The 26,074-nt window shown below is 38.3% G+C and overlaps 1 protein-coding gene across 4 annotated transcripts in view; it reads right to left on the bottom strand.

The window, feature by feature from the left end:
• Window positions 1–26,074, bottom strand: part of LOC145684150 (uncharacterized) — a 183,169-nt gene that overhangs the window by 16,224 nt on the left and 140,871 nt on the right. For 3 of the 4 annotated variants that reach the window (XM_081756100.1, XM_081756101.1, XM_081756102.1), the window contains exons 9-12: window positions 14,325–14,446; window positions 9,375–9,501; window positions 3,383–3,517; window positions 1,132–1,301 (exon numbers count right to left, since the gene is read on the bottom strand). In XM_081756100.1, the coding sequence (XP_081612226.1) occupies window positions 1,132–1,301; window positions 3,383–3,517; window positions 9,375–9,501; window positions 14,325–14,446 (554 nt within the window). The remainder of the gene's footprint in view (window positions 1–1,131; window positions 1,302–3,382; window positions 3,518–9,374; window positions 9,502–14,324; window positions 14,447–26,074) is intronic. The other variant, XM_081756103.1, reaches the window with a different exon arrangement.

Below are 26,074 nucleotides of genomic sequence, written 5' to 3'. Positions count from 1 at the left end.
GTTGCATTTTCAAGTCTAGCTGCAACAGTTCAATCAGTCAATATGTGTTTAGCTCGCACACCGCATGGCAATGCTCTAGTCCACATAGCTGTTTTGCAGTGATCCACTTTCAACAGTCTAGCTGCAACAGTTTAATCAGTCAATGTGGATCAGCTAAGGTCGCATACTGCATGGCAATGCTTCAGTCTACATAGCTATTGTTGCAATGTTGCACTTTCAACAGTCTAGTTGCAACAGTTCAATCAGTCAATGTGCGTTAAGGTCGCATACTGCATGGCAACGCTCTAGTCCACATAACTGTTGTTACAGTGTTGCATTTTCAATCCTAGCTGCAACACTTCAATCAGTCAATATGCATTGAGCTCGCATACTGCATGGCAATGTTCCAGTACACATGGCTGTTGTTGCACTGTTGCATTTTCAACAGTCTAGCTTCAACAGCTCAATCAGTCAATGTGTGCTGAGCTCTCATACTGCATGGCAATGCTCCAGTCCGTATGGCTGTTGTCGCAGTGTTGCACTTTCAACAGTCTAGCTGCAACAGTTCAATCAGTCAATGTGCGTTACGCTCTCATACTACATGGCAATGCTCCAGTTCACATGGCTGTTGTTGCAGTGTTGCACTTTCAACAACCTAGCTGAAACAGTTCAATTTGTCAATGTGCGTTGAGCTTGCATACTGCATAGCAATGCTATTGTCTACATAGCTGTTGTTACAGTGTTGCACGGCTATTGCACTGAAAGACTGGTTGCGAGGAGATTCGGCGCCCATTCTGAACACAGCCGAGATTTGCACTAAAGCCTTTTGCAACAACAACCATGTGGATTGGAGTACTGTCATGCAGTATGTGACCAGACAGTTGGCAGTTGAAACTGATAGATGATTTCTTCCATAAATGGCACTATATGCTATGATCGGCTTATTACCAACGGCGTGGTATTTCAGTGTGAGATCGAAAACGTTTAGAAACACCCTCGTACCTCATACATTAGCTAGCTGGAAATGACTTTTATATGGTAGTTTATCGTAATCTTTATTTTTCACGACTATAGCAACTCTAGCATTAGATTACACTTAGAAAACTACATTAACGTATGAGGAATCCTATGAATATAATGCTGACTTCCTACCTGAGTGGAGATATTCATGTTGTTCTAGACGCACCCGGGTGAAAAATCTCTTAGGACAAAGCGAACACTGGTATTTATTTCTTTCAGACTTGTCCTGGTGAGTGGGCATGTGGACAAATTTAAGATGATCTAGACGAGTAAACCTTTTATCACAAATTGGACAAGCATATCTGTAATGAATAGAAAATGAAATAAATGACAGTATCTTTATTTGTTATGCTTATGGAGACAAAGAATAAACCGCCAAGGTTCCATCTGTGATAATAGAGTGAGTTCAAGCGCCATGGAATACAGGAGGATACATAAGGAAGAGAGCTACACACATTGAGACTATTTCCTGACACAGACTCATCCAGCAGTATTATTAAGGGAGGGGAGGAATTTGAATTTACGTAAAAGAATGTGTATGGTGTCATACAACAGCATTTGAACGTATGTCTTTATACGCATTTACAACAAGATTCAAGGGATTGTACACCTACCGGATGAATTCTGAAGATAAGAGCTACTGGAAAGTTTCTACCATTAATATGGAAAAAGACGCGCGAAATTCTGAAAAAAGCTTTACTGTTTTTCAAGTTATTTACCTTAAATATCGATACACTTGTACATACGCTCAAACAAACTTTGAAAGCATTTCTTTTTCCTCTGAGGTTGCTGCCTCAGAAACCGCTGTTTGAAATGCATCTATAGCTGCTGCAGGCAACAGAATTTGCTCATCACACATATTACTTTATTATGTGCGGGAGCAAACAAAAGTTATTAGGTGATAAATTAGGTGAATACGGACACTGAGTCATTATTTTGACATTTTTACTGAAAAAAATCAACAGTTCGGTGTACTATGTGCGAACTGGTGTTGTTGTAATGAAGAATAATGCAACGAGTTGGGTTTATTTTTACGCAATTCATTGATAAACTCTGACAAACAAATTGTTGCATTATACTAGCATATACAGTCCTTCGATCTACTAACGCTACGCTTGTCACATGTCCGGTATACCCGAAGAAACAATTATTAGCTTCGCAGCACTCCTCGAACGAACAACTTTTGTTAGTTTCGGCTCAGTTTAAAACACCTAAACAAGAAGTGTTTACAGTTACAGATTAAACATACTATCTCTCAGAACAACATATAAGCGTTTATTTGTTAATCTCAAATGCTCAGATATGAAAAATGAGAACTGGGATCATATAAGTGTAGTAATGAGAGTTATTTATATTTGAAACGGGTACATACTATTATCAATAAATGTTGATCCATTGTTGGATTAAGGTCTTTCCAATACTTTTTGACAATCATCTATCTTGGACAATTCGTTTCCAAGATATTCGCAGTGCTACCTAATTTCATCACACCACCTTGTAATATTAGGATGCTGTGTAGGTTGCTACTTGTCACGTGTGGTATCCAGTAAAAGCTTTATTTTTGTCTACCTTGTATGGTTTGCTTCCTAAGAGAGTTATATCTACCTATCTATACCCATCTACTATCTCTTTTTTTTCTCTCTCTCTATCTCTATAAAAATTAGAATAACACAACTGCCTGTACAATCACCAGATCTGTCTGCCGTTGAGCAAGTGCTAGAACAGACTGTGTATCGTGTCATCTGCAACCCAGAGACGAACCTAGAACAACTGTGCCAAAGTTTGGAGCGTTGTTAATTAGGAATAACAATCGGCACCTCTGCAATTGTCTTCATACAAGAGTGCACGCCTGGATTGAAACTGAAGACAGGTACACACAGTGGCGGTTCTTGAGGGAAGTCACAAAAACTAAGGAAAGATGCTTACCTAATGTAGTAATTTTTGTATATATAGCTTTCTGAAGCCATATAAATATAAACATGGTACCCAGCCTAATGTGGCTGAAGGGCAGGCTGGATAACAAAAAAGTCGAATAGGCTGGAGTTCTATAAACTCATTAAGCATACCCTAAGAACAATTTCCGAATACAGTACTGTACGTATTGTACAGTTATAATCAAGAACAGCGAAAAACGTACTGCATTGAGACTTTTGTTACACATTGAGAAAACAATGAACAAGGAGCAGAACGCTGCTCTTTTCCTGTCACAACTTGTACTTTGCACAAGACACATAGGAGGATCGTAACAGAAACCCGCTTCCAATGCCTTGGCAATATTGCCAATGCAATACCTTGCCTTCCTCATTTAATTACAATAAAAGGAAACTAGGCCGGATAGTACGGAGGCCTCGTGAGTCTACTGTATATAAAGAATTTTACTTACTTTTTCTCATTAGAATGTATAGCTTTATGTCGGATTAGCTCTCTTTGCCTTAAGAAACGTCGTCCACATATGTTACACAGGTATGGCTTCTCACCGCGATGCTTTCTTTTGTGGTCTACAAACTCCTTCTGATATCTGAAAGTAGAAACAGATATCCCCAGATTATAACAGAAAAATATCCTGTGATAATTTAAATACATTTCATATAGGTGTATGTGACTTTATATATATAAATAATAGTAATAATACGGTAACAATTAGACATTCAAAATCTGCCACACTGAGTTGATCTACTTATTATTTCTTAATTATTTCTTAAAATTTCTGTAGGATTTTGTATCCAGTAAAATTTCTGTAGGAGAATATGGGATTAAAAATAAACGTTAGAAAGACAAAAACCATGGTGAATGGAACGAAGGGGTCGGGTGTGAAATATAGAAGTAGGAGGAGAGAAAATAGAACAGGTGATTAGTTTTCGATACCTGGGTAGTATCATCAGTAATGATATGAAATGTGAATGTGAAATAAAAGCAAGGATAGGAATGGCGAAAGAACCCTTTAGAAGGCAAAAAGACTATTTTCTGGGACCTTGAATAAAGAGTTGAGAAAAAAGACTCATAAAATGCTTCGTGTGGAGAATTGTGCTGTATGAGTCAGAAACATGGACATTACGCAAAAATAATTTGAAACGACTGGAAGCTTTCGAAATGTAGGTGGGGAGAAGAATGGAAAGAATTAGTTGGGTCGAGCAGAAAATGAATGAGAGGGTGTTAGAAATGGTGGGGAAGAAAAGAACAATTGTAGACTGAAAATAAAATCCGTGCTAAGTGTCAAAAATGGAAAAGTTCAGTTTAATGTTAAAATGTAGCCTATGTGCTTAACACTGCTCAGTGAACAACAGGCTCTCTAGTATTCACTGTGGAACTAGTTCAAATAATGCGCGTGGATATATGCTCCACCAGTTCTGAAGTAAAATCTGAGCATTTTACTCAACATTTTCATTTTGGCACTTAGCACGAATTTTATAGTCAGTTTAGAATTTTAGATATGATTAAGAAGAGAAAGAAAACTTGTTGAGACACTGGATAAGAAGAAACTGTATCATGAGGGACGTGCTATAGGGTATGGTGGCAGGAAAGAGATGGAGGAGGCGAAGGAGACTACAATTAATGGACGATACCAAAACAGAAAAATCGTACGCGAAGACGAAGAGGTTAGAGGAAGACGGTGGAGCATGAAAGCTTCTCAGCTGCAGCAAATGACCTGCCAATAATGGCAGAAGACCTATGACGATGTATCCAATGAACCCGTGCTATTGATAAAATGATAAAGACAAGTTCAGTATTCTGGATGCTGGTGTATCTCCGCCACTTAAAACTTAATAGTTAATTGTTCTCTGATAAACTTTCATACATTTTCCATTTTTGTCGCTACATAGCAGTCCACGACACACATAAAACAGCTTTTCTAGCTACTGCCATACGCACTTAAGCAGTTTAGTGTTAATTACTTAGAACTTAACGATTAATTGCTTATTGCCATGACGTGTTTTACGTGCATCGTAATGCAAATTTAACGTAAAGCAAATAAAGGTTTTTGAGTATATCTGCTCCTCAAGGATGAAATAAATTACAAATACAGGTTTTTGAGTGCCTCTGCTTCTCAAAGATGAAATAAATCACAAATAAAGGTTTTTGAGTGTCTCTGCTCCTCGAGGATGAAATCAATCACAAATAAAGGTTTTTGAGTGTCTCTGCTCCTCAAGGATGAAATCAACCACAAATAAAGGTTTCTGAGTGTCTCTGCTCCTCAAGGATGAAATAAATCACAACTAAAGGTTTTTGAGTGTTTCTGCTCCTCAAGGATGAAATCAATCACAATGTCTTTGTACAAAAACTTTGTACTTAATATGAATTATCATTGTGTAAAATTTAAACATTACAACTTTTTCGATTTCAAATTAAAAAGCGGTAAGTAAAACGCAAAGTTAACTAGTAAAAGAGACTGTTTAGCCGAATAATAATAATATATTACATAAAATAGTATGCCATGCATGAAGTTAGCAACTAAGTCTGTTCTTTGTAAACCAATTCTCATTACACAGCGTCGGAAGTTCTGGAAACAAAAGGTAGCTTAAGTATTAATATTCTATTTTTTTCTAATCTGAATTTTAATAATGAATGAAAAAATTAAATATTTCAGATTAACGTAACACAATTATGTCCTTTAGGCTAAAGGAGACGATGGTTAATGCAAAAGAATGACGGAATAATTGGTGGAATGAGAAAGAAGAAAACCCACAGATACGATGTTGTCATCCACAAATTTACTTGACCAGAGATCGAATCAGGGACCGCGCGCACCAGAGGTAAGCGCTCTACCACTGAGTCATTTGAGTTCAAGGTTTCCGAGAATATAACGTTTTAGATGTAACACGAGCAACACTATCCAAATGAAAGGATAGTCATTCCATTGACTAATGGACTAATTACAGGGCAATTATATCCGGACGTAGATTTGTATTTTACGTCCTTTATCAGCAACGAGTCTATATAGAACGAGACCTATAGTTTAAAGTGGGATCTGAACCACTGTACTACATTTGAGGATTTATATTCACTCACATTATTTTGGTCAGCTCGACTAGATCTACTGATTGTTATTTGTCTCATCTTTAGACACATTTTTTTTCTTTCTCTTTCATTAAATGCCAATAATTTTGTAAAACTTCTGATGTAACTGTAAGTCTGAGACTTGGGCTATAAAAAGTATAAATGAAATTCTTCAATAGTATACCAAGTATGCATACGAGGCATCATCAAAAAATACGATGAATAATTTTATTAGAAACAAAGTAATAAGCTTACATAAAATTTGATTTAATCTCCTTCAAAGTACTATCCTTTACTAGCAATGCACTTATCCCAACTTGAATCCATGACTGGAAGGGCGTTCAGCTGCTCTGTTGTGGTCCTCACAATGTCAGGAATGGTGTCGAAACGTTTTCCTTTCAGCGCGGTTTTAATTTCCGGGAGGAGCCAGAAGTCGTATAGTCTTATATTTGGAGACCACACCGAATGTGAACAGACAGGAATATTTTTTCGGCCAAACACTCGCGGATCAAAACCAAAATGTGGCACGGTGAGTTTCCGTGATGAAGAAGGAAGCCATTTATTTGCCCATTTAATCGGTGGTTACAACGTTTTTCACAGAACCATACGAGATGCTTAGTTCTTCGGAAAGCTCTCGAATAGTCATTCGTTTGTTTGAATATTTGAAAAAAAAATGTGCCACTTTCTGAATGTTTTCATCTGTTTTTGACGTCGAAGGACGTCTCAACCGACCCCTTCCCGCTTTTGAATTGCTCATACCACTTGTAAGCAGTCTTCAATGCCACCGCTTCATGCCATATACTGATTTTGACATTTCGTTCGCTTCTTTAGTACTATTTTGAAGCTTAGAAACTTAATGTTGGCGCGACAAATACTCTTAACACGTCCTCACTTTTCTGCCTCTGGAAGCCAACTAACATGTTATAATTCGTACAAACTCGACACTGACTGTACCAAAGGTAAGTCGACCCTACCGGGGGGGGGGGGGGAGTGTCGGATTCCTGCCTGTTGGGCGACTGAACGGAGGTGGAGGAGGGGCCAATTCCAGAAATCTGGGTAACTGTTCTGAACCCGCGGAAGGAAGGACACTGTAGGATATGGGCCGGCACCAAACTCGAATGGTGACTTAACACGTACCATTGGGTCTGGGATGAGATACGGGAATATCTCGACGTGTGCGTGGTACCTCTACACAACATGGCGGTTGCCAGTTGAACGATAGAGGTAGGCAGGGCTGGGCTTGAACAAGCCCCCTCGGGCATCGCCTGCGGCCCCGGATTTTGGTTGGACTCTGCCCGGCTGTGGTCATACCGTGGGATTTGGTAACTTATAGGAGCCAATCCCGGTAATCTGGGTAACGGCGAATATGGCAGGAGGTGAGCTTGCCTTATAACGCTCGGGCGCCATGCCTGCAGAGCATAGTAGGACTGGCTCGCTAGCAGTCTGCCTCCACCAGTAGGTTAACTGGTAGGCACTCAGGACTTCGGTCTGGCCGCGCAGTGGGCGTATCCCACTCCCTCAGTGAATGGGGGTTACATATCGCTTAGGCGAGTCAGAATTAGGGGACACATCCTGGCGGTGCACCATGTGCACGTGAATACTAATCCAGTATCGAGGAACTACGGGCGGGGTGCCTAAGTTGGTGGAACCCGTCCATGAAAGAGATCGAACAGTCGCGGGCATGCCCTCCATGCATGCAATTAAGCGTGGAAGTAGTAGACCACTAGCATCAAACGTGCACCAAAGGTAACATCGCCATGGCCGGTCCCAAGCCCGTGCTGAGAAAGGGGGAGGGGGGAGGGACCCCCGTATTTCTTTACCGGGCTCCCATCTGGTTCCGGACCTGGAAGTTGTGCGGGAGAGATAGGGTGACCCTGGTGCCGGACGCGCTGCCGGTACCTTAACGGTCATATGACAGCGTGTAGCATGCCGGGGGTCAACAACCTACCGGCGCAGGTGCGGCTTAGACTATCCTCCGAAATGAGCGACTAACTCGTGCCATTGGATCTGGGAGAGTACGTGTAACCCCATCACGTCCTCAGTGGGGTAGATAGTCTTTGGCTGCTGCCCCTACCGGCGGGGGTGAGCCCTCGGGTATCCCCCGAAATGGGCAACTAGGTCGTGCCCTTGGGTCCGGGAGATAAGGCTACGTGGTACCTCAACACGTATGAAAGAGCAGGTAGCCAAAGTGTGGGCGGATCCAGCACTCTACCGGGAGGATGATGTAGGTACTGCCCTCAAAGAGAGTGTAGTGCGTTCTCTTGGGTCCCGGAGTTGGGATACCTAGTATCCTAACAGACACTCGTACCTCAGGAGCGCTGAGGAAATGGGGTACTCCTTTGTCCCAGGCTTGCACGTTCACTGGGTGCAGGAGCCACGACCCTGCCAGGAGAGCCGCCGCTCCCAAATGGCCATTGTCTTTAAAGGGAGACAATCTACATCAGCCATTGGGTCTGGTAATGTACGGTATACCTCTACCGTAATTAGAGGAAGTCCGTATTGCCTGGACGACCCTACGGGTGGGGGGAGTGACGGATTCCTGCCTGCTGGGGGACTGAACGGAGGTTGGGGATTAGCCAATCCCAGGAATCTGGATAACGGCTTTGATCCCGCGGAAGAGAGGAAGCTCTGTAGGATATGGGCCGACATCAAACACAAATGGAGACTTAACACGTACCATTGGGTCTGGGATGAGATACGGGAGTATCTCGACGTGTGCGTGGTACCTCTACACGACAAGGCAGTTGCCAGTTGAACGATAGAGGTAGGCAGGGCCGGGATTAAACAAGCCCCCTCGGGCATTGCCTGGGTCCCGGATTTGGATTGGACTCTGCCGAACTGTGGTCATACCGTGGGATTCGGCAGCTTGTGGAAGCTAATCCCAGGAATCTGGGTAACGGTGAGCACGGCCGGGAGGTGAGCTTGTCTTATAACGCTCGGGCACCATGCTTGCAGAGCATGGTAGGACTGGGTCGCTAGCAGTCTGCCTCCACCAGTAGATTAACTGGTAGGCATTCAGGACTTCGGTCTGGCCACGCAGTGTGCGTATCCCACTCCCTCAGAGAATGGGGGTTACATCGCTTAGGCGAGTCAGAATTCTGGCGGTGCGTGGATACATTCAGTATCGAGCAACTACGGGCGGGGTGCCTTGTTTGGCGGAACCCGTCCATCAAAGAGACCGAACGGTCGTGGGCATGCTCTCCATACATGCAACTAAGCGTGGCAGTAGTAGACCACTAGCAGCAACGTGTACCAAAGGTTTAGGCTACCAGGCTTACTAGTTGAAATGGATAAAAGATCGATAGATGACACTATACAACTACATTCACCATATTTTTCGATTACACCTTGTACGTGCAAAGAGCTCATTATTTACGTACCTGAGAGATTTTCCACATTCATCACATTGATAAGGCCTCTCTCCTGTGTGGCTTCTCATGTGGACTTTAAGATTATGTTTCTCCAAAAAGTGTTTCCCGCATTGACTGCATTCAAATGGCTTTACGCCTGTCCATACATGGAATACACAGAAACAAAATCTGTAACTCTCGGTAAGGAAATTCGGTATGTTTAAACACAAACAAATACGCACATAAAGAGATTCTAGATATGAAGAGTATATAATCGCATCTGTAAAATAAAAACTAAGTAAACTACTTCTTACATGTCATGGAAATATAGATTACGATGTCACATTCTTGTGAACTGCATAAAGATTAATATCGGGAAACTAAATCACATACATCTTAATCCCTAAATTAAATCCCGGTAAACTTTACACATTAAAGGAGGCCACGGTGGCTCAGTGGTAGAGCGCTTACCTCTCGTACGTGGGTTTCTGGTTCGATCCCCGACCAAGTAAGTTTGTGGTGGACAACATCGTGTCAATGGGTACTCCCGTTTCCTCCCACTTTTTTATTCCACCAATTATTTCAACGTCATTCACTTGCTTTGATCATAGCCTTCCTTAGCCTAAAGGGCATAAGTGTGGGACGTTAAACTGAAAGATTCATACACTAACACTTTCTTTTAACACTAACACTGTAAACAACCTCAGTAATTTGGAAGTTATTTTTATATAACAAATTATGATGGTGAATTATGACAATTCGCGGATGACAAAAAATACGGGAAAGTGAATCAAATTCCTATTTACACTAAATACATGATTTTCTTAGTTTATCGTCGCACAATTATGCACCGAGGCTAAGAGAGACGATGATGGTGAAATTAACAGAGTAGGAGGAAACAGGAGAATTCCGAGAAAACCCACGCACATCGTATTTGTCCACCATAAGGCTCACTTAGTACGGACTGGGATCGAACCAGGGATTCCATGCACCAGAGGTGAGCGCTCTACCACTGAGCCATCGCGGTCCCACTAAATACATATTTGCAGAGATAGACCATATACCATATGAACATTTTTTAATACTTTAGTAATCTATTTCTCAATTCTGCAGACAAACCTAAAGCTGATATATTATTGTGTTTGGACTTTCCCCCATGTTTTAGGTCCTGACGTATATATTTATTTTAGTCATCCCATGAACAATTTCAACTAAATTCATAGAATTGCGTACACAAAATCTGACGAAGTCCAGAAGTTTTTTGTAAGTTGTGAAATCTTTCTCCGTATTCTTCGGTAGGAATGGACTGCTTTGATGTCATGTTTATCGCAGACCACTGGTAACGAGTGAATATAAAAGAGTATCCTCATATAACTTTTCTCAGAGACGGAGCTGTTTTTAGGATTGCCTAAAACAGCTTAATCCTGTTGCAGTAATTTTTGCGTGAAGCGTTACGCCAATAACTGTTTTCAATATCAATTTTGAATAATTGATTTTCCTCTTTTAATTTTATTTTTGCAGTGATTTAAGGCTTTCCTGACGAAAGAAGAAAAGGTTGGAGCTTTCTGCGTTGACGTGTTTGGAAGTGAGTAGTAGAGTCGTCGTAACGGTGTCTGAGACAAATCAGTCCGTAGTTGCTGTAACTGTGCCTCGAGATTTTGAGGATCAGCAGTGGCGCAGAGTTGGTGTCTGATCTGATCTCACATGTGTTCAATTGGAAAAAGACCAGGTGACTTGATGGTCAGGGAAACACCTCAACACGACATAGACAGTCCATAGAGTTGAAGTGACGTCCCATTAAACACTTTTGCCTTGGTTCAAAAACATAGATATCATACAATGATAAATTGGGACTGTGTAGAGGTTGATTCAATGTCTTAAGTCTGACTGATTTGTTGCAGTGTTGTAATTACAGAATCAGTGATAACGAAATGTACCCATGTACGACCATATTTCACTTTCTGTGCTCCTCTTTTTAACACATTACATACACTTATGAATTTACACATTATTACGGTAGTACATCAACCTGTACAATCACACCACCATTTCTCACTCAAATATTAACAGTGTTGCCGTCATCTACGTTTCATGTAAGAGATCCTTATAATGTTGTAGACTAAGATGTTGTTACGTGTATATTTTACAATAGCCATAATATGTACCAGGGAAAATATACTGTAAATGCAATTATAATGCATGTTCTTCAATAACATAAGGATATTTTTATACACATAAAAATATAAAAACATACATTGACGCCCTTGCAATACCGATAAGCCAAATCTGTCGCTCGCTATGTTTCCCTCAAAATTGTTGGCTGACATTTACTGTGATGCTACGTGAAACGATGCTCTCAAACTTCTTTTGCGGCACTACTGCAGTTGATATACAAATTAGCTAGAACTACTGTCGCAGCCAAATGGATATTTGATACGCGTGATCGAGGAGGGAGCAAGTAATTTCCATAGTTGATCCTGCATTGTGAAGCCACTTGAATTCTAAAAGAAGGAAACTCCGGTCTAATAAGTCACAAATAATGGAGATAGGAGATGGCGCAGATGGAAGATGTTGACCAAATATTACGAAATTAAAAATACCTGGCAGACCCTAGCCCTTGATGGGCTGTAACACTATCTATATATGGTATATATTAGATATAAGTCTGAGACCAAAAATAGAACTAGGAAATAGTATCTTATCTTAATGCAAAAAGAAAAGAAAATCATCAGTTTAATGTCCAACCTTTATGTACTTTAGAAAACGGGACACCCTCGAAAACCCACAAACACGATGTTATATATACGATGAATGGAATGAAACTGAGCCAGAAACGTTTCACATCACAAGCGAGACATCTAACACTGAGTGACCTTGCTCCCTTTAATGCAAAATATGTTCCACATGTCCACTGCTATTTTCAAAACATTTTCTGAAAGGTTTTCCTCTTCTATTCTCTGAATTTCCTTCAAGAGTAGCCAGTTATTTTCTCCCGGTTATGACTCAGATCTCAACATGTATGTCAAATTTCAAATCCCCATATGGCAACTGATCCCAACATACCTAGTTATATCATAAATACTGTCACAAGTTTGAATGTGAATAACACAGAAAGTATTAACATCAAGGCAATTTATTTTGGTCATGTTTTACATTAATATGTTGTACACCTGACGCACGAATCATTTTTCAAAATGTCCCCCTTTGGCCTTGATGCAGGCACGAAGTTTGTCCGGCCACTGGTCAATGGCATTACGCACCACGTCCATGGGAAAATTGTTCACTGCTCGGGTCAAGGATTGTTTCAGACTGTCGACAGATGGATGCCGTTTATGGCAGGCCTTTGCCTGAAGGACTGCCCAAAGTTTGTAGTCCAACGGGTTAAGGTCCGGGCTGCTAGAAGGCCAATCAGCGGTAGAAATGAAGTCAGGGATATTCCGTGCCAGCCAGTTCTGGGTTGTTTTTGCTTTGTGGCCTGGAGCGGAATCCTGCTGGAAGGTCCACCTTTCTCCACGGAACATGGTAGCAGAAAGTAGTTTCACTATAGGTGTTAGCACTGTATCCTCGTACACCTTGGCACATGTTTTAACACTTTGTTCGCAAAACTACAACTGGGTTGTGCCTGAGTAGCTCACTCCCCACCAAACCATTACAGAGGTAGGATGATGTGTCATCTGAACCCCTGGAGCTGCCTTAGCAGCTGCAGTAGCTGACGTGGCATACACACGGTCATTTTGAGCGTTGTAGGCCTGCTCAATTGTGAACACCTTTTCGTCAGTAAACAAAATCTTTCTGTGAAGATTGTTGGCGTAACGCCGCAACAGTCTCTTTGATTTAAGGATCCTCTGCGACATTAATGTTTGGGTCAGAAAGTGACCAGTCCGCCTCTTATACGCCCGTAGATGTAGGTCACTCCTGAGCACACGAGACATGGAATTTCTGCTTATGTTCATCTCAGCAGCCATCACACTTTGTGTTCGAATAGGATTTCTTCGAGCTCTTGCTGCGACTGCTTTCTGGACCTGCGGGGTTCGTACCGTTCGTGGTCTGCCACTCCTTGCGCGGTCAGCTGCCGTTCCAGTATCGATGTATCGCTGTATGGCGCGATACACGAACCTCTTGCTGATTTGTAGGGGTTTCAGGAGGTTGAAAATCTCACCTGCTGTCTTCCCGACCTTGTGTAGTGCAATTACTGCTACACGATTTTCGTAACCGCCCCACTCCATCAGAACTCAGTACAATATCAATGTACGTCATGAACAAACACACACTACATGCATCTTCCGCTTTATACACAGGTGGCAGCACTGTGCCACTCCGGATGCCTATAGCGCCACTCCAAACTTTGTTACAGTATTCATGATATAACTATTTACATTTCACATTTCTAATGCCCTTACGGCGATTGATCCTAATCTACATTTCAAATTTGAAATTTCCATATGGTGATTGATCCCAATACACATTTCAAATTTTTAATGCCCATATGCCGATTGTTCCCATACACATTTCAATTTCTAATGCCAATATGACGATTGACCCCAACATACATTTCAAATTTCAAATCCCCATATGGCGATTGATCCCAGCATACAATTCAAATTTCTAACGACCATACGGTAAATGGCCCCAACATTCATTTCAAATTTTTAATGCCCATATAGTGATTGCTCCCAAAATATATTTCAAATTTTGAATCCTTATAGAAATTAATACCAACATACATGTCAAAGTTCCAACACCATATAGTGAATAATACCAACACACGTTTCAAATTTTGAATTTCTACATTGCAAAGTCTATGGTGTTAAAGCTAACTGACCATAATGTTGTTTGACACACCCCTCTCTTAATCCAACAATAGTTTGGAAACATGACGTCCAATCAGTGGCATACTATTTCTGCATAATAATGCTGAGCTATTTGGTTTCAAACTTTATAGGTGTTTGTTCGTCACCCAAGTCAAAGTTAATAGCGTACCGTAATGTATTTTCATATGCCTCTCTAACTGCGATGTATTGTTGAATGCTTTAAGGCAAACGCTGCAAGTAACGTTACCAGCTTCTTTGGTTATATCTTTCTTTGGGAGTTTCAATTGCACTCTGAAAAGTAAACAAAATGGAAATTAGATAAATAATATTTACATTACATAATAATAATTTTGTCAATATAGTTCAACTTGTATTTAGCGGTAGTTCTGTGAATATCTTAATAGCATTCTTAGCATAAATTTTAAATGTTATTAATTCTTAGGCTTCCAAACCATGCAACGCATAAGGGTCGGAAACGTTATAAAGCAGCTATGTCCGTCCATCGGCAAGTATCAGAGCAAAAAACGGTAAGAGATATCGAAAAGCGGCTTTTTCACAATTGATCCAGCATCCTAAAAATAGGTTCTATCTCTTCCATTAACCCTCTATTCAGAGAAGAACGGGTTCAAATTAGCCATTTCCGGTTTCAACGCTTTTCGCCGTATTATGAAAACGGTAACAAATAGAGAGAAGCGGTATTTTTGCAAACGATTCAGCGCCTTAAAACAAACGCATCATGACTACCCACAAAACTCTACCGAAACCGGAAGTGGTTAAACTTTACCATTATTTCCGGTTTCAATACTGATTTCCATAGAGCAAAAACAGAATAAAAGATACCAAGAAACGTGTTTCTGCATTCGATTCAGCGTCCCAAGAATAGAAATGAAATGAAATCTTTAAGTTTTACGTCCCACGATTATGCCGGTTAGGCTAAAGGAGACGGTGATAATGAGAGATGAGTGAAAATGGTGGAATGAAGAAAGTAGGAGGAAACGGGAGAACCCCGAGAAAACCCACAAGCACGGTGTTTGTCCACCACAAAGTCCACACGGCGCGAGCTGGGATCGAACCAGGAAACCCAAGCACCGGAGGTGAACGCTCTAGTCCCAAGAATAGATTCCATCTCCTCCTTTAACCCTCTATTCAAACCGGAAATAGTAAAATAAACAGTTTCCGGTTTTAACGTTAGTCGTCATAGAATAGAGACGATAATAGATAGAGAGAAGCTGTTTTCTGGATTTCATTTAGCGTCTCAAGAGAATATACAATTAGAAGCCGCAAAATTTTCTAAAACCGGAAGTGTCTGAAATTTAATAATATTTCCGATTTCAATACTTATTCTTATAGAGTAGGAACAGTAAGACATAACGCGTAATTGCTTTTATATATTGATTCAGTGTAAGAGGAACAGGTTCTATCTTTGATCTTATTTTTCTATTGCAACCATTAGATGTACTACTTCAAATGTGAGTACTGACTTCGCATAATTTGGAAGTGTACCGCAGTTTCACACTGTGAAACGAAACCCGTTTATTATGTATTAATTTTTAAAGTAACTCTTAAGTTAGACTCTCTATAAGAAAAAGAACTGTCACGAATATTCTGGAAAGAAAAATTTGAATACCTCAGTACTCAGGTATTTATAATATGAACACTAAATAATCATTCAATGGTTAAAATGAGAGTTTAAAAAAAAATACCCTATACAAAGAAAATAAATAACATCATTATCTAAAAGGTCTTATAAATCAGGGTATAAACTGCCAAAATAATTTTACAACTATTAGCGAGAAAACAAGAGATGACAGAGTTTCACCCACTTCGTTCCTCATTATGAACATTCGTGCTACCATTTAAAGGCTTTAACCCATTTCCCTACGGTTACATCGCTCATAATGTTTTCTCCATGCACTTTACTAATCTGGCGATGAATTTCAGCTGTCTTCACGCCTTTAGCACTAAGAAAAGGAATCACAGCACGTATTTCACAATTGGTAGGATTTTCAATCAGCGGAGGCATTTTAACTACTCACAAACAAACGTAAACATGGTCGAATGTTCCCGTAATGACGCCTGTGGATTGCAAACAGATGTAAGTACACAATGCACATGCGTGGAATGCTGACTGCTGTGCTGCAGCGGCTGAATTTCAAAACGGTACTTACTTAAAAAACACGCCTCGTACTACAATATTTTATGAATAAAATAGATACATACTCTTATTAGATATAATTATACTTTCAATTTATCTAGTGCTTCTTATTCAGGTAAAAATTAACCCTTCAGTACACGGGTTGTGCCTGAGAAGCAAGCAGTAAGAATATATTTTTCTGCTTTTTCAATAGTTGGCAGATAAATACTGTTGTGTCACTCAGTATACCTTTCTTTGCGGTTGCCAAGAGTCAATTGCTCATATTTTTATTGTTAAGTGTTTGGGTAGTCTGTGAGCGGGAAGGTATTGTTTTCGTTGTGTGCCTATTAGGCACCACCCGTATACTCGCGAAACATAGAAAGCATTGATTGAAAATTACGTTGGGACACTCGTAATTAGTGTTTATTAGTAGAAAATATCAACGATGTTTAGTAGAAAATATCAAATAAATTGACTGTAGAAGAAACGAGAAATTTGATAGAAAACAGTGACCTGTCGGGATTTGGTTTTCCGGGTGATGATTGGGATGCTGATCCCACTTTTCAACTTGCCAGTTCTTATAACAGTGGAACTGAGCTTCAAAGCTGCACCCTGGTTTCTTTTGTTTCGAAGAAAGGGAAACGTATAGTGTTACTTTCGTCAATGCACCACTATGACAAAATTGACAGTGAAACCTGTATAGCAGAACACCTGAAATTATATCATTTTACGAGAGGGAAATGGGAGAGAAGGATGCGGTAAATGCACTGTCAGCAGAATATGACGTAGGTAGAAATGTACGCAGACCGCCACTGTGTTTATTCTCAGCATAGATGAATATTTCTGGAATAAATACCTATGTTAGGTTTTGATTAAATACTAATTAAGAGAACTCCTACCAAGAGGGTAGTTTCTCAAAAACTAAGGACTTAGTTGCAGAACAAATAAGGGAAAGAACACAGCTGTGTTGTCTCCCACGACACACCAGGAGTCCGCTAAAGACTGTCAATTTTTATACCAGAACAAAAGAAAGACTCAGTGCAAGGAAAAAGATGGAGATACTACAAGTGCAAAAACAGAGGAACATATTCCTTTGTAACTTGTGCAAACAGTGATTGTGCCTCAAATACTGTGAAATATTACGCAAGGAATGAATTGAGGACAACTTGCATGAGTGAAAATGACTCGTGTTTGACCTGTGTTTCAAACAATACACAGCACACTTTTAAGTCTCAATACGTTTGTTTATACTAGGAATGCAATGGATGTACCCGATTGCAATGAAATGAGCTGAGCGAGCTTAAACTACGTAATCATTCCTGGCCATTATGCAATAATAAATGCCATTTTTAATTGTTGACAAAAAAATCGCGTGAAAACTTTTTCCCCATGTTAAGTCTATGCAAGCGTTTTTCGGTGATTATTCCTCGATGGTACATCGGATTTTTGATTTCGACCTATGTTGTCACTCAGCACGACATACTCTATCAGCGTGCTAAGTTTGGTTGAGATCGGCCAAACGGTCTAGGAGGAAGCGTTTTTCGGTGATTATTCCTCGATGGTACATCGGATTTTTGATTTCGACCTATGTTGTCACTCAGCACGACATACTCTATCAGCGTGCTAAGTTTGGTTGAGATCGGCCAAACGGTCTAGGAGGAAGCGTTTTTCGGTGATTATTCCTCGATGGTACATCGGATTTTTGATTTCGACCTATGTTGTCACTCAGCACGACATACTCTATAAGCGTGCTAAGTTTGGTTGAGATCGGCCAAACGGTCTAGGAGGAGTTCGCGGACAACCAAACGGCTAACCCGAGTATAAGAGCTTCGCTTCGCTCAGCTCAATTAACACACATTATTCTTAATATTTCATGTGTCTAATCAGATCCTATTTCCTAGAAGTCGTAATTTTACGGCCCAATATCTGATTGTATCCGTTATTCATATGATAAAACAAAGATGTTTAATAAATATCGAGAAATAACATGTGTTTCCAACATTATATATCAATAAGCAATACAAGCATCCCTTGAAACATAAAGGGGTATTTTATTTAAAATGTGTTTTATATATTTTTAACTAAATTAGATTTTGTGGTGCCTCACAGGCACAACCCGTCCACTCATGTAGCAACAATTTCACCCGTGTACTGAAGGGTCAAGCGTAAACACACGAACTGCAACAACAAAAACAACGACAATATTAGTTTTATTTTTACTAGTCATAAAATACTGAAAAATAAACTTGAATGAGTTAATTCTCAGTCTAGAACAGTTGAAACAGAAGTAGAAGAATTGGGAAGTATAAACTATCGATATATCTCCTTCCCTCTTATGTCTACGTATTTTATGTAATAATTGCTTTTTATACCGGTTTAACCTTGGAAGGACGAAGGGTCTGTGCATTCTGTGTGGACTAGGGAAGACGGGGGAACAAAAATCTCTACTTTTTCAATCTTCTAGTCAAACAAAATTTTATTATTGACTAGTTAATTTTAGTTAATTTTAAAACTAACGCTTTTCGTATCATATTTTAATTGGCAGCAAGTATACTGCCCCTGTATGATCTTGTTGTCATCCACGTTTCTACTCGTTCTTTATTCTCCTTTCTTTTTCATTTAGCAAATATCGATCTGCAAATCAAATTACAATAGTACAATAGCCGCCGGTTTCTTCGAACCATCGTTCCATACTCCTGGATCTATGCATTTTAGTAGATCTGGTTTCACATATTGGATTATAAAATGCTGTCTTTTCCTATAACATTGAATATGTACGGTGACATATTTCGAAACCTTTGTAGAATGAGCTGATATTCAACAGCTATCATCTTATAGAAAGGTAGTTTTGCATTTTATAAACGGAGCATTTGCTGTCTCTTTGGGTTTCTACACATCTCGCCTTCGGAAAATTTGCTTGTTGTCGAAATTTTATCCAATTTCCCTTTCACACTAGTTTTCCCTGATTTTCCGTTGGTAGGAACCCTGTTATTTAAGATAGTGTACACTGACTGTAGAATTATGTTGGTTATATTCTAGTTGAAACTATTTAGTTGGAAAATATCCAGGAAGAACAGAATCGTATTTACCCATAAGCCATGGCCCTGAGTTTTATTTCACACTTCAGCCCGAGAAATATCAGAAATATAAGAGCTATTAATATAGCACGAAATTTTTATGTTGTAAATATTCATGTAACGAATGTTTACACAGGTTACATGAATTGTAGATTCACACAATTATAAACTATATGAGTAAACGAAAAATTCAGAAACTACTTCTTATTTTCTCAGGTTTTTCTAACGTCGGATCTCCAATCATGTCCAATGTATACTACCAATACTTTCGACTGTGCCCTTCAAAACGGAATACAAAGCATGCGTATTTAAATCGACAATCCATCTTCCTCTGTATTAAAAATAAACCTTAGTTTCTTTGATTATTTTAACAATTTTTACTGAATTTTCCTAGACCTTTCCGGCTTCGATGGTAAGTTATGCCGAGTAGAAATTTTAACGGGAATAATTGCTATAGGAGACTTATTTTCTACATATATATATATATATATATATATATATATATATATATATATATATATATATATCGAAGATATCTATCCACAGTTTTTAAGAAACAACTAAATAATGTTTGCAGAAAGCAAGATACACGAAATTAGAGTAAAAAAAATAGGAAAAACACAAAAAGTCACGATTATTTTTTAAAGATATTGAGGAATTATTTAACCTTCATATGGAACACAAGAGGATAAAAGAAATCTCTATATACTGGCTACAGTTTAAACGAGAATAAAAAAAAAAAACTTTTTTTTGTTAGGTTTCTGGGCAATTGTTTATTTTACTTACTAGTAGGTGCATCATTATTAGGAGAAATCAAACAACAATAGATATACAATCAGCTACTTCATAGTTCAAGATAGAAATAACGTACAGCCTCTCAGCAAAGCACAATGTGTTTATTAAAGTATCGATGTGTAACAGTTTCGCCTACTAAGTAAGCCCTTGGCGAAACTGTTACACATGAATATTTTAATAAAAACATTGTGCTTTGCTCTAAGACGGTACGTTATTTCTGTTTTAAATTACTAAAGCAAAGCTAACATTAACCAGATAGTTGATACTGTATTATTTTCATATACAATACGTAAATCTATCTATCTATATAAATAAGAATGATAGTAACTATATTTGTGACTTAATAACTCTTGAACCACCCGACCGATCTCGATCAAATTTTCAACATAGATGGGGTTCACGCCTGGAATAGTTTTCATCGTTTCACTTGACGGTATAACTTAAGGGAGGGTGAGGGAATATACATATATATATATATACATATATATATATATATATATATATATATATATATATATATATATATATATATATATATATATATATATATATATATATATATATATATATATATATATAAATGATCGAAAATGACCGATATTAGTGTCGAATCCGTAGCTTTCGGGGTCGGTGAGATGAACAGTGACACTTCTGATAACGTCTAAATCCAAATTCAGTTCTGTAACTTGGGAGAGGGAAGGGAAGAGGGGATATATATATAAATGATCAAAAATGACTGATATCAAAGAATACTTCAGTAATAGTAAAAAGTAACTGACTAGGGTCGTCAAGTCTAGGAGGCTTAGGTGGGCAGGTCATGTAGCTAGAATGGAAGAAATTAGAAACGTTTTCAAAGTCTTGAATAGAAGACCAATCGGAAAACGACTATTAGGAAGACCTAGGCGCAGATGGGAGGACAATATTAAGATGGATCTCGCAGAGATAGGAATAAAAAGTAGAAACTGGATGCAGTTAGCTAAGGATAGAAGTCAGTGGAGAGCTTTTGTGAACGCGGCGTTGAACCTCCGGGTTCCATAGGCCGTATAATTAGTTAGTTAGTTAGTTAGTTAACTGACTAACCGAACATATTATTAATTTTTCTTATTTTAACCCAGCAAAGCGGGTAATTGAGGTTAGTAAATAAATAAATAAATAAATAATCTATTTCAGCAGCATAAAAGCTATAAACAGCATGAGATTGGCAAAGAATGACGTTATCTTTAGTACCATAAAAATTCGTTTTTTTCTACTTTATCAAAACCTATGCGTAACAGTTTATCCTCAAGCATGTCATTTGTTCAGCTCGATGTGATATATATATATATATATACAGTATGGCGCTAAAATTCGTTTTACGAAAGCAGAGGACTGATTCCTGACAGTAAAACAAACAAAAAAGTGCCCATAAACATAGGGCGAAAACCTCATAGTTTACGTGTTATAGGCTGCCAAAAACATGAAAAAGTGAATTTTAAAGGTTCATAGCTCCAAAACTATGGGACCTACTGTAGTCAGGTCAAGACTTCACTTAGGAACTAGTATGTGCTCTATCCAAAAATACATGTTTTAGAATTCTAAGGTACTCACGCAACAGTTTTTATGGAGGTAGTTGGAGAGTACTTTATATCATAGATCCGTAGTCAAACTCCCTCTATAAAAATTGTTGTGGAAGCACCTCAGGATTCTGACACATGCATTTTTGGATAGAGCACATACTAGTTCCTAAGTGATGTCTTGACCCAACTACGGTAGATCCCAAAGTTTTGGAGCTATGGATCTTTAGAATTCATTTTTTCATGTTTTCGGCAGTCTAAAACGATGGGGTTTTCGCCCTATGTTTATTGGAACTTTTTGTTTGTTTTACTCTCAGGAATCACTCATCTGCTTTTGTACAACGAATTTAGCACCATACTGTATCGACAACATTTGGGAGGTGATTCCTGACATCAAGATATGACAAAAAGTATAGAACAAGCTGGAAGCAGAAATTCGTCATTTCGGAGTTATAGACTGCCGAAAACAAATATAAAAAAAAAAAAGAAAAGAAAAGAAAAAAAAAACATGAAAAGTACACTCATGTCCAAAATGATTTTCGCATATCTATAACTGTCTTCTTGTAAGAATATAATTTGATAATGATTTTGCAGGATACTTTTAATACTGATACTATATGTATAATCAAGAAATGTATATTTGTGGTAAATTTCATAGGAAATTAATTATAAATACGAAAATTAGAATGAGTAAAACAAAATGTTGCTAAATGGACAAGAAAGTTTTATTTTCGTTTTATTGTTCTTATTTACTGCTCTTTCGACATGAAATTTTCCACATACATGTCTTTGCCGATTATACACACACTAACGTTATAAGAAATACCGGGCGAATTCGTTATCAAATTATATTCCTACAACAACACATTTATAGACAAGCGACAATAATTTTGGACATGAGTATACATAGCTCCAATACTACGAGACCTACCGTAGTCGGGTCAAGACTTCACTTAAAGAACAAGCATATACCCTATCCAAATATCCATATTTCAGAATCCTGCGGTATTTTCACAACAATTTTTATAGAGGTAGTTGGTCAGTATTTCAAATTGTATGCCCGTAGCCAAACTCCCACTATAGAAATTGTTGCGTGAGTATCGCAGGACTCTGAAACATGTATTTTTGGATAGCGCACATATTAGTTCCTAAGTGAAGTCTTCACTCGACTACGGTAGGTCCCATAGTTTTGGAACTATGGACCTTTAAAATTCTTTTTCTCATGTTTTTGGCAGCCTATAACTCCGAAAAGAAGCATTTGTGCACCCAGGTTGGTCTATACTTTTCGTCTTATCTTGGTGTCAGGAATCACCTCCCAAACGTTGTCGGTGTTGTTTTGAAACACACTGTATATGATTTTATATATATATATATATATAGTTGAATTCAGCAGCGAGGCTCTAGGAGACGTGTGGACCGTCTAATTAACGTGGAATCCGAACCACATGAGCTCCGCCGGGAATCGAATCCGGGTCTCCCACGACAAGGCACGTACGCTAACCGCTTAGACAGGAAGGAGCTTTATAAATATAGATATAGTCTTTGAACAATGTTTCAATATAAATTACAGATTAAGAGTTAATGATCATTTTGAGCTTCCACCTCATTAACCATATTATGCACTGTCGTCTTATTAGGGGCATAATGAATAGGATGATGACGATATACTTTAATATTAGTTTCTAATTAGTAGATGTTTCTTGTGGAATATGAAATTTTTGGTTTACATAAAACTCGATTTTCTCGAAAACTACGCATGAGTTTTTATATGTATATATATAATTTTGTTCAGCTCAATGATAAGTATCGATTAATATGTCGTCGTCTTTCGATTTTTTTAAACGCTAATGATATTGTAGGCTTTATTTACTTTTTTTCTCATTATTTTAATCATATTGAAAAACTAATTTTAATCTCGTTTATCTCACTTTTCTGTACGCATTACTTAGTAATTGGTCTCAAAAATTATTATTAATACACACGAAATGTTAATACTATACACAGATTATGCTGCTGTTACCGAAGTTGGCTAGAAGACAGGATGTTAAATGTCAGAAAATAAAATCACTTTTTGGAACGTTTATTTTATTTTGTTGTTTTAAATTCTTGCGTTCATGGGAACTGCTACAAATATTACTATAGTGAAATTACGAGTATAATCAGACACACAATAGCAAACATACAGCATAAGGGCTTTCATTAAAGTTTTGTCCTGCATTCCAAAATAGTGCCGCTTATCTAAAGGTTTCCTAGCTACTTTTCTATTGTTTATTTTTTCTCTCTCTTTCTTTTCATACTGATTCTTTCATCAGATGAAGCACTTCAGCGAAATCACTTTTATTGTACTTATATACAGGGTCGACAATTTATTTTGATCATCCGCTATAACAGAGAAACCAAAAGAGAGAGAAAAGTGAAACTTTGCACAAAGCAACTATACGGAGGGGGACATCTTTATATGTATTAAACAGAAACACACAACAGTATTGCCAACCCAATATTAAGATATATTTTTTCAAATGGCACTACGTCAGATTGTAACATATTTCAAATCAACATGTCACACGAAAATTTAAAATACCGTTTACATTACTCAGTATTGCAAACTAAGGATCTTATAGTATCACGAAGATCCAAAGTTTAGAAGCCTCTAACGCACATACAGCACAACTGAGATGGAGAGGATAATGCACATCTAAAGTACTTTAGCGTTGGATATCATAGTCAACGTATGATTTGTTTCGAATGAATAGGAACGAAGTTACAAGGGTTTGAAAAGTTTAATCTTTTTGAAAGGCTTTATTTCGAAAAAAATGCTTAGATAAGTATCACATCTAGTTCTTGTGTGGTTTGTAATGAATGTGTAAATTATTTTGCCGTTTACAGCACTTCAATATCTCAAAGCGTTCCGGAGATATGATAAACATTGATAAAATTCGCAACACTGCTGAAAATGGCGTATTTGTGCAAAATATTTAAAGTAATTGCTGTTTTCCTTCTCTTTTATATCATTAAGGCAATAGCTTTTAGTAGCTGATTACATGATTTAAGCAGTGTTGCAAACTTCGGCAATGTTTATCGTATCTCCGGAACAGTTTGAGATATCGAAATGCTATAAATGATAGAATAATTTACACATTCATTACAAACCATACAGGTAACTAGATATGATACTTATCTAAGCAATTTTTGGAGGTAAAGTCTTACAAAAAATTAAAATTTTCAAGCTCTTGTAACTTCTTTCTATTCACTCGAAACAAGTCATAGTATCCAACACTAACGCATTTTAGATATGCATTATCTTGTCCAACTCCATTGTGTTGTACGTGAGATAGACACTTCCAAACTTCGGATGTTTGTGGTACTATAACATCTAAAAGTTTATTTCCAGTTTTCGTGAAATATGTAATAATCTGACGTAGTATCATTTGAAAAAACATAACTTTATTCTGGGTTGGCAACACTGTTTGAGTGTTTCTGTTTAATAAATACAAAGCTTTCCCCCTTCTATAGCTGCTTCGTGCAAAGTTTCGCTTTTCTTTCTCTTTTGGTTTCTCCGTTCTAGCGGATCATCAAGATAAATTGTCCACCCTTTATATGTGTGTGCTTGAGGTTTTAATTAGCTATACCGATAAACCGTAAGAGATAACTACTCACACCAAAAAATAAGAGAAAAATTTCATATGGACTGTGGGAAAAAGTGCATAGTTTCAGAGCTAGGGAGGTCCAAACTTTTAAAGAAGTTAAATTTCGACACGCATTATTTCAAATTCTAGAAACCGTGGAGTGGCACTCCATATCAGCGTACAAGCAGGGAAGAAGTCAGATATTCGCAATCCAAAAGTGCGTATTTTATCAGTATACAATGAGTGTCCAGGGGATTCCCTACAGGGTATAATTTCCAGACATGCTCTCAACCGAATTCCCAGATATGCTCTGAATTCAAGATTGGTTTAAAGTAGGCAAGAGGAAGCCTTGACAACAGTGGACACTGAAAACTTCGGCAAGAAGTTTAAAATGTGAGGGATTGCTAGCATCACGATCCCTCGTACTCAGAATAACGCATGCTGTGATGTTTTATTTGACTCTTATACGTGAAGAAACGCAAAATATACCGTGATAAAATATATCGCACCACACATCATTCCAATACGAAGAGACGTAGAGTCTCTAAAACTTCCGACTTTCCGCCGAAACATTCCTTGTCTATCGTTGTCAAAGCTTATCTCTTGCTTACTTTAAGTCTCCCTTGAAATCAGAGCATATCTGGGCAGTCAAGTAAACTTTTATATGGTTTGCAATGCATCATGAACTCTCACAAACACGTATTCTGCTTATAACACATGACTGTCGGGATAAT

The sequence above is a fragment of the Thermobia domestica genome, chromosome 4 (assembly GCF_964235325.1).
Source record: "Thermobia domestica chromosome 4, izTheDome1.hap1.1, whole genome shotgun sequence".
In the NCBI taxonomy this organism is placed as follows: domain Eukaryota; kingdom Metazoa; phylum Arthropoda; class Insecta; order Zygentoma; family Lepismatidae; genus Thermobia; species Thermobia domestica.
This window is presented reverse-complemented; position numbering and strand designations above follow the sequence as displayed.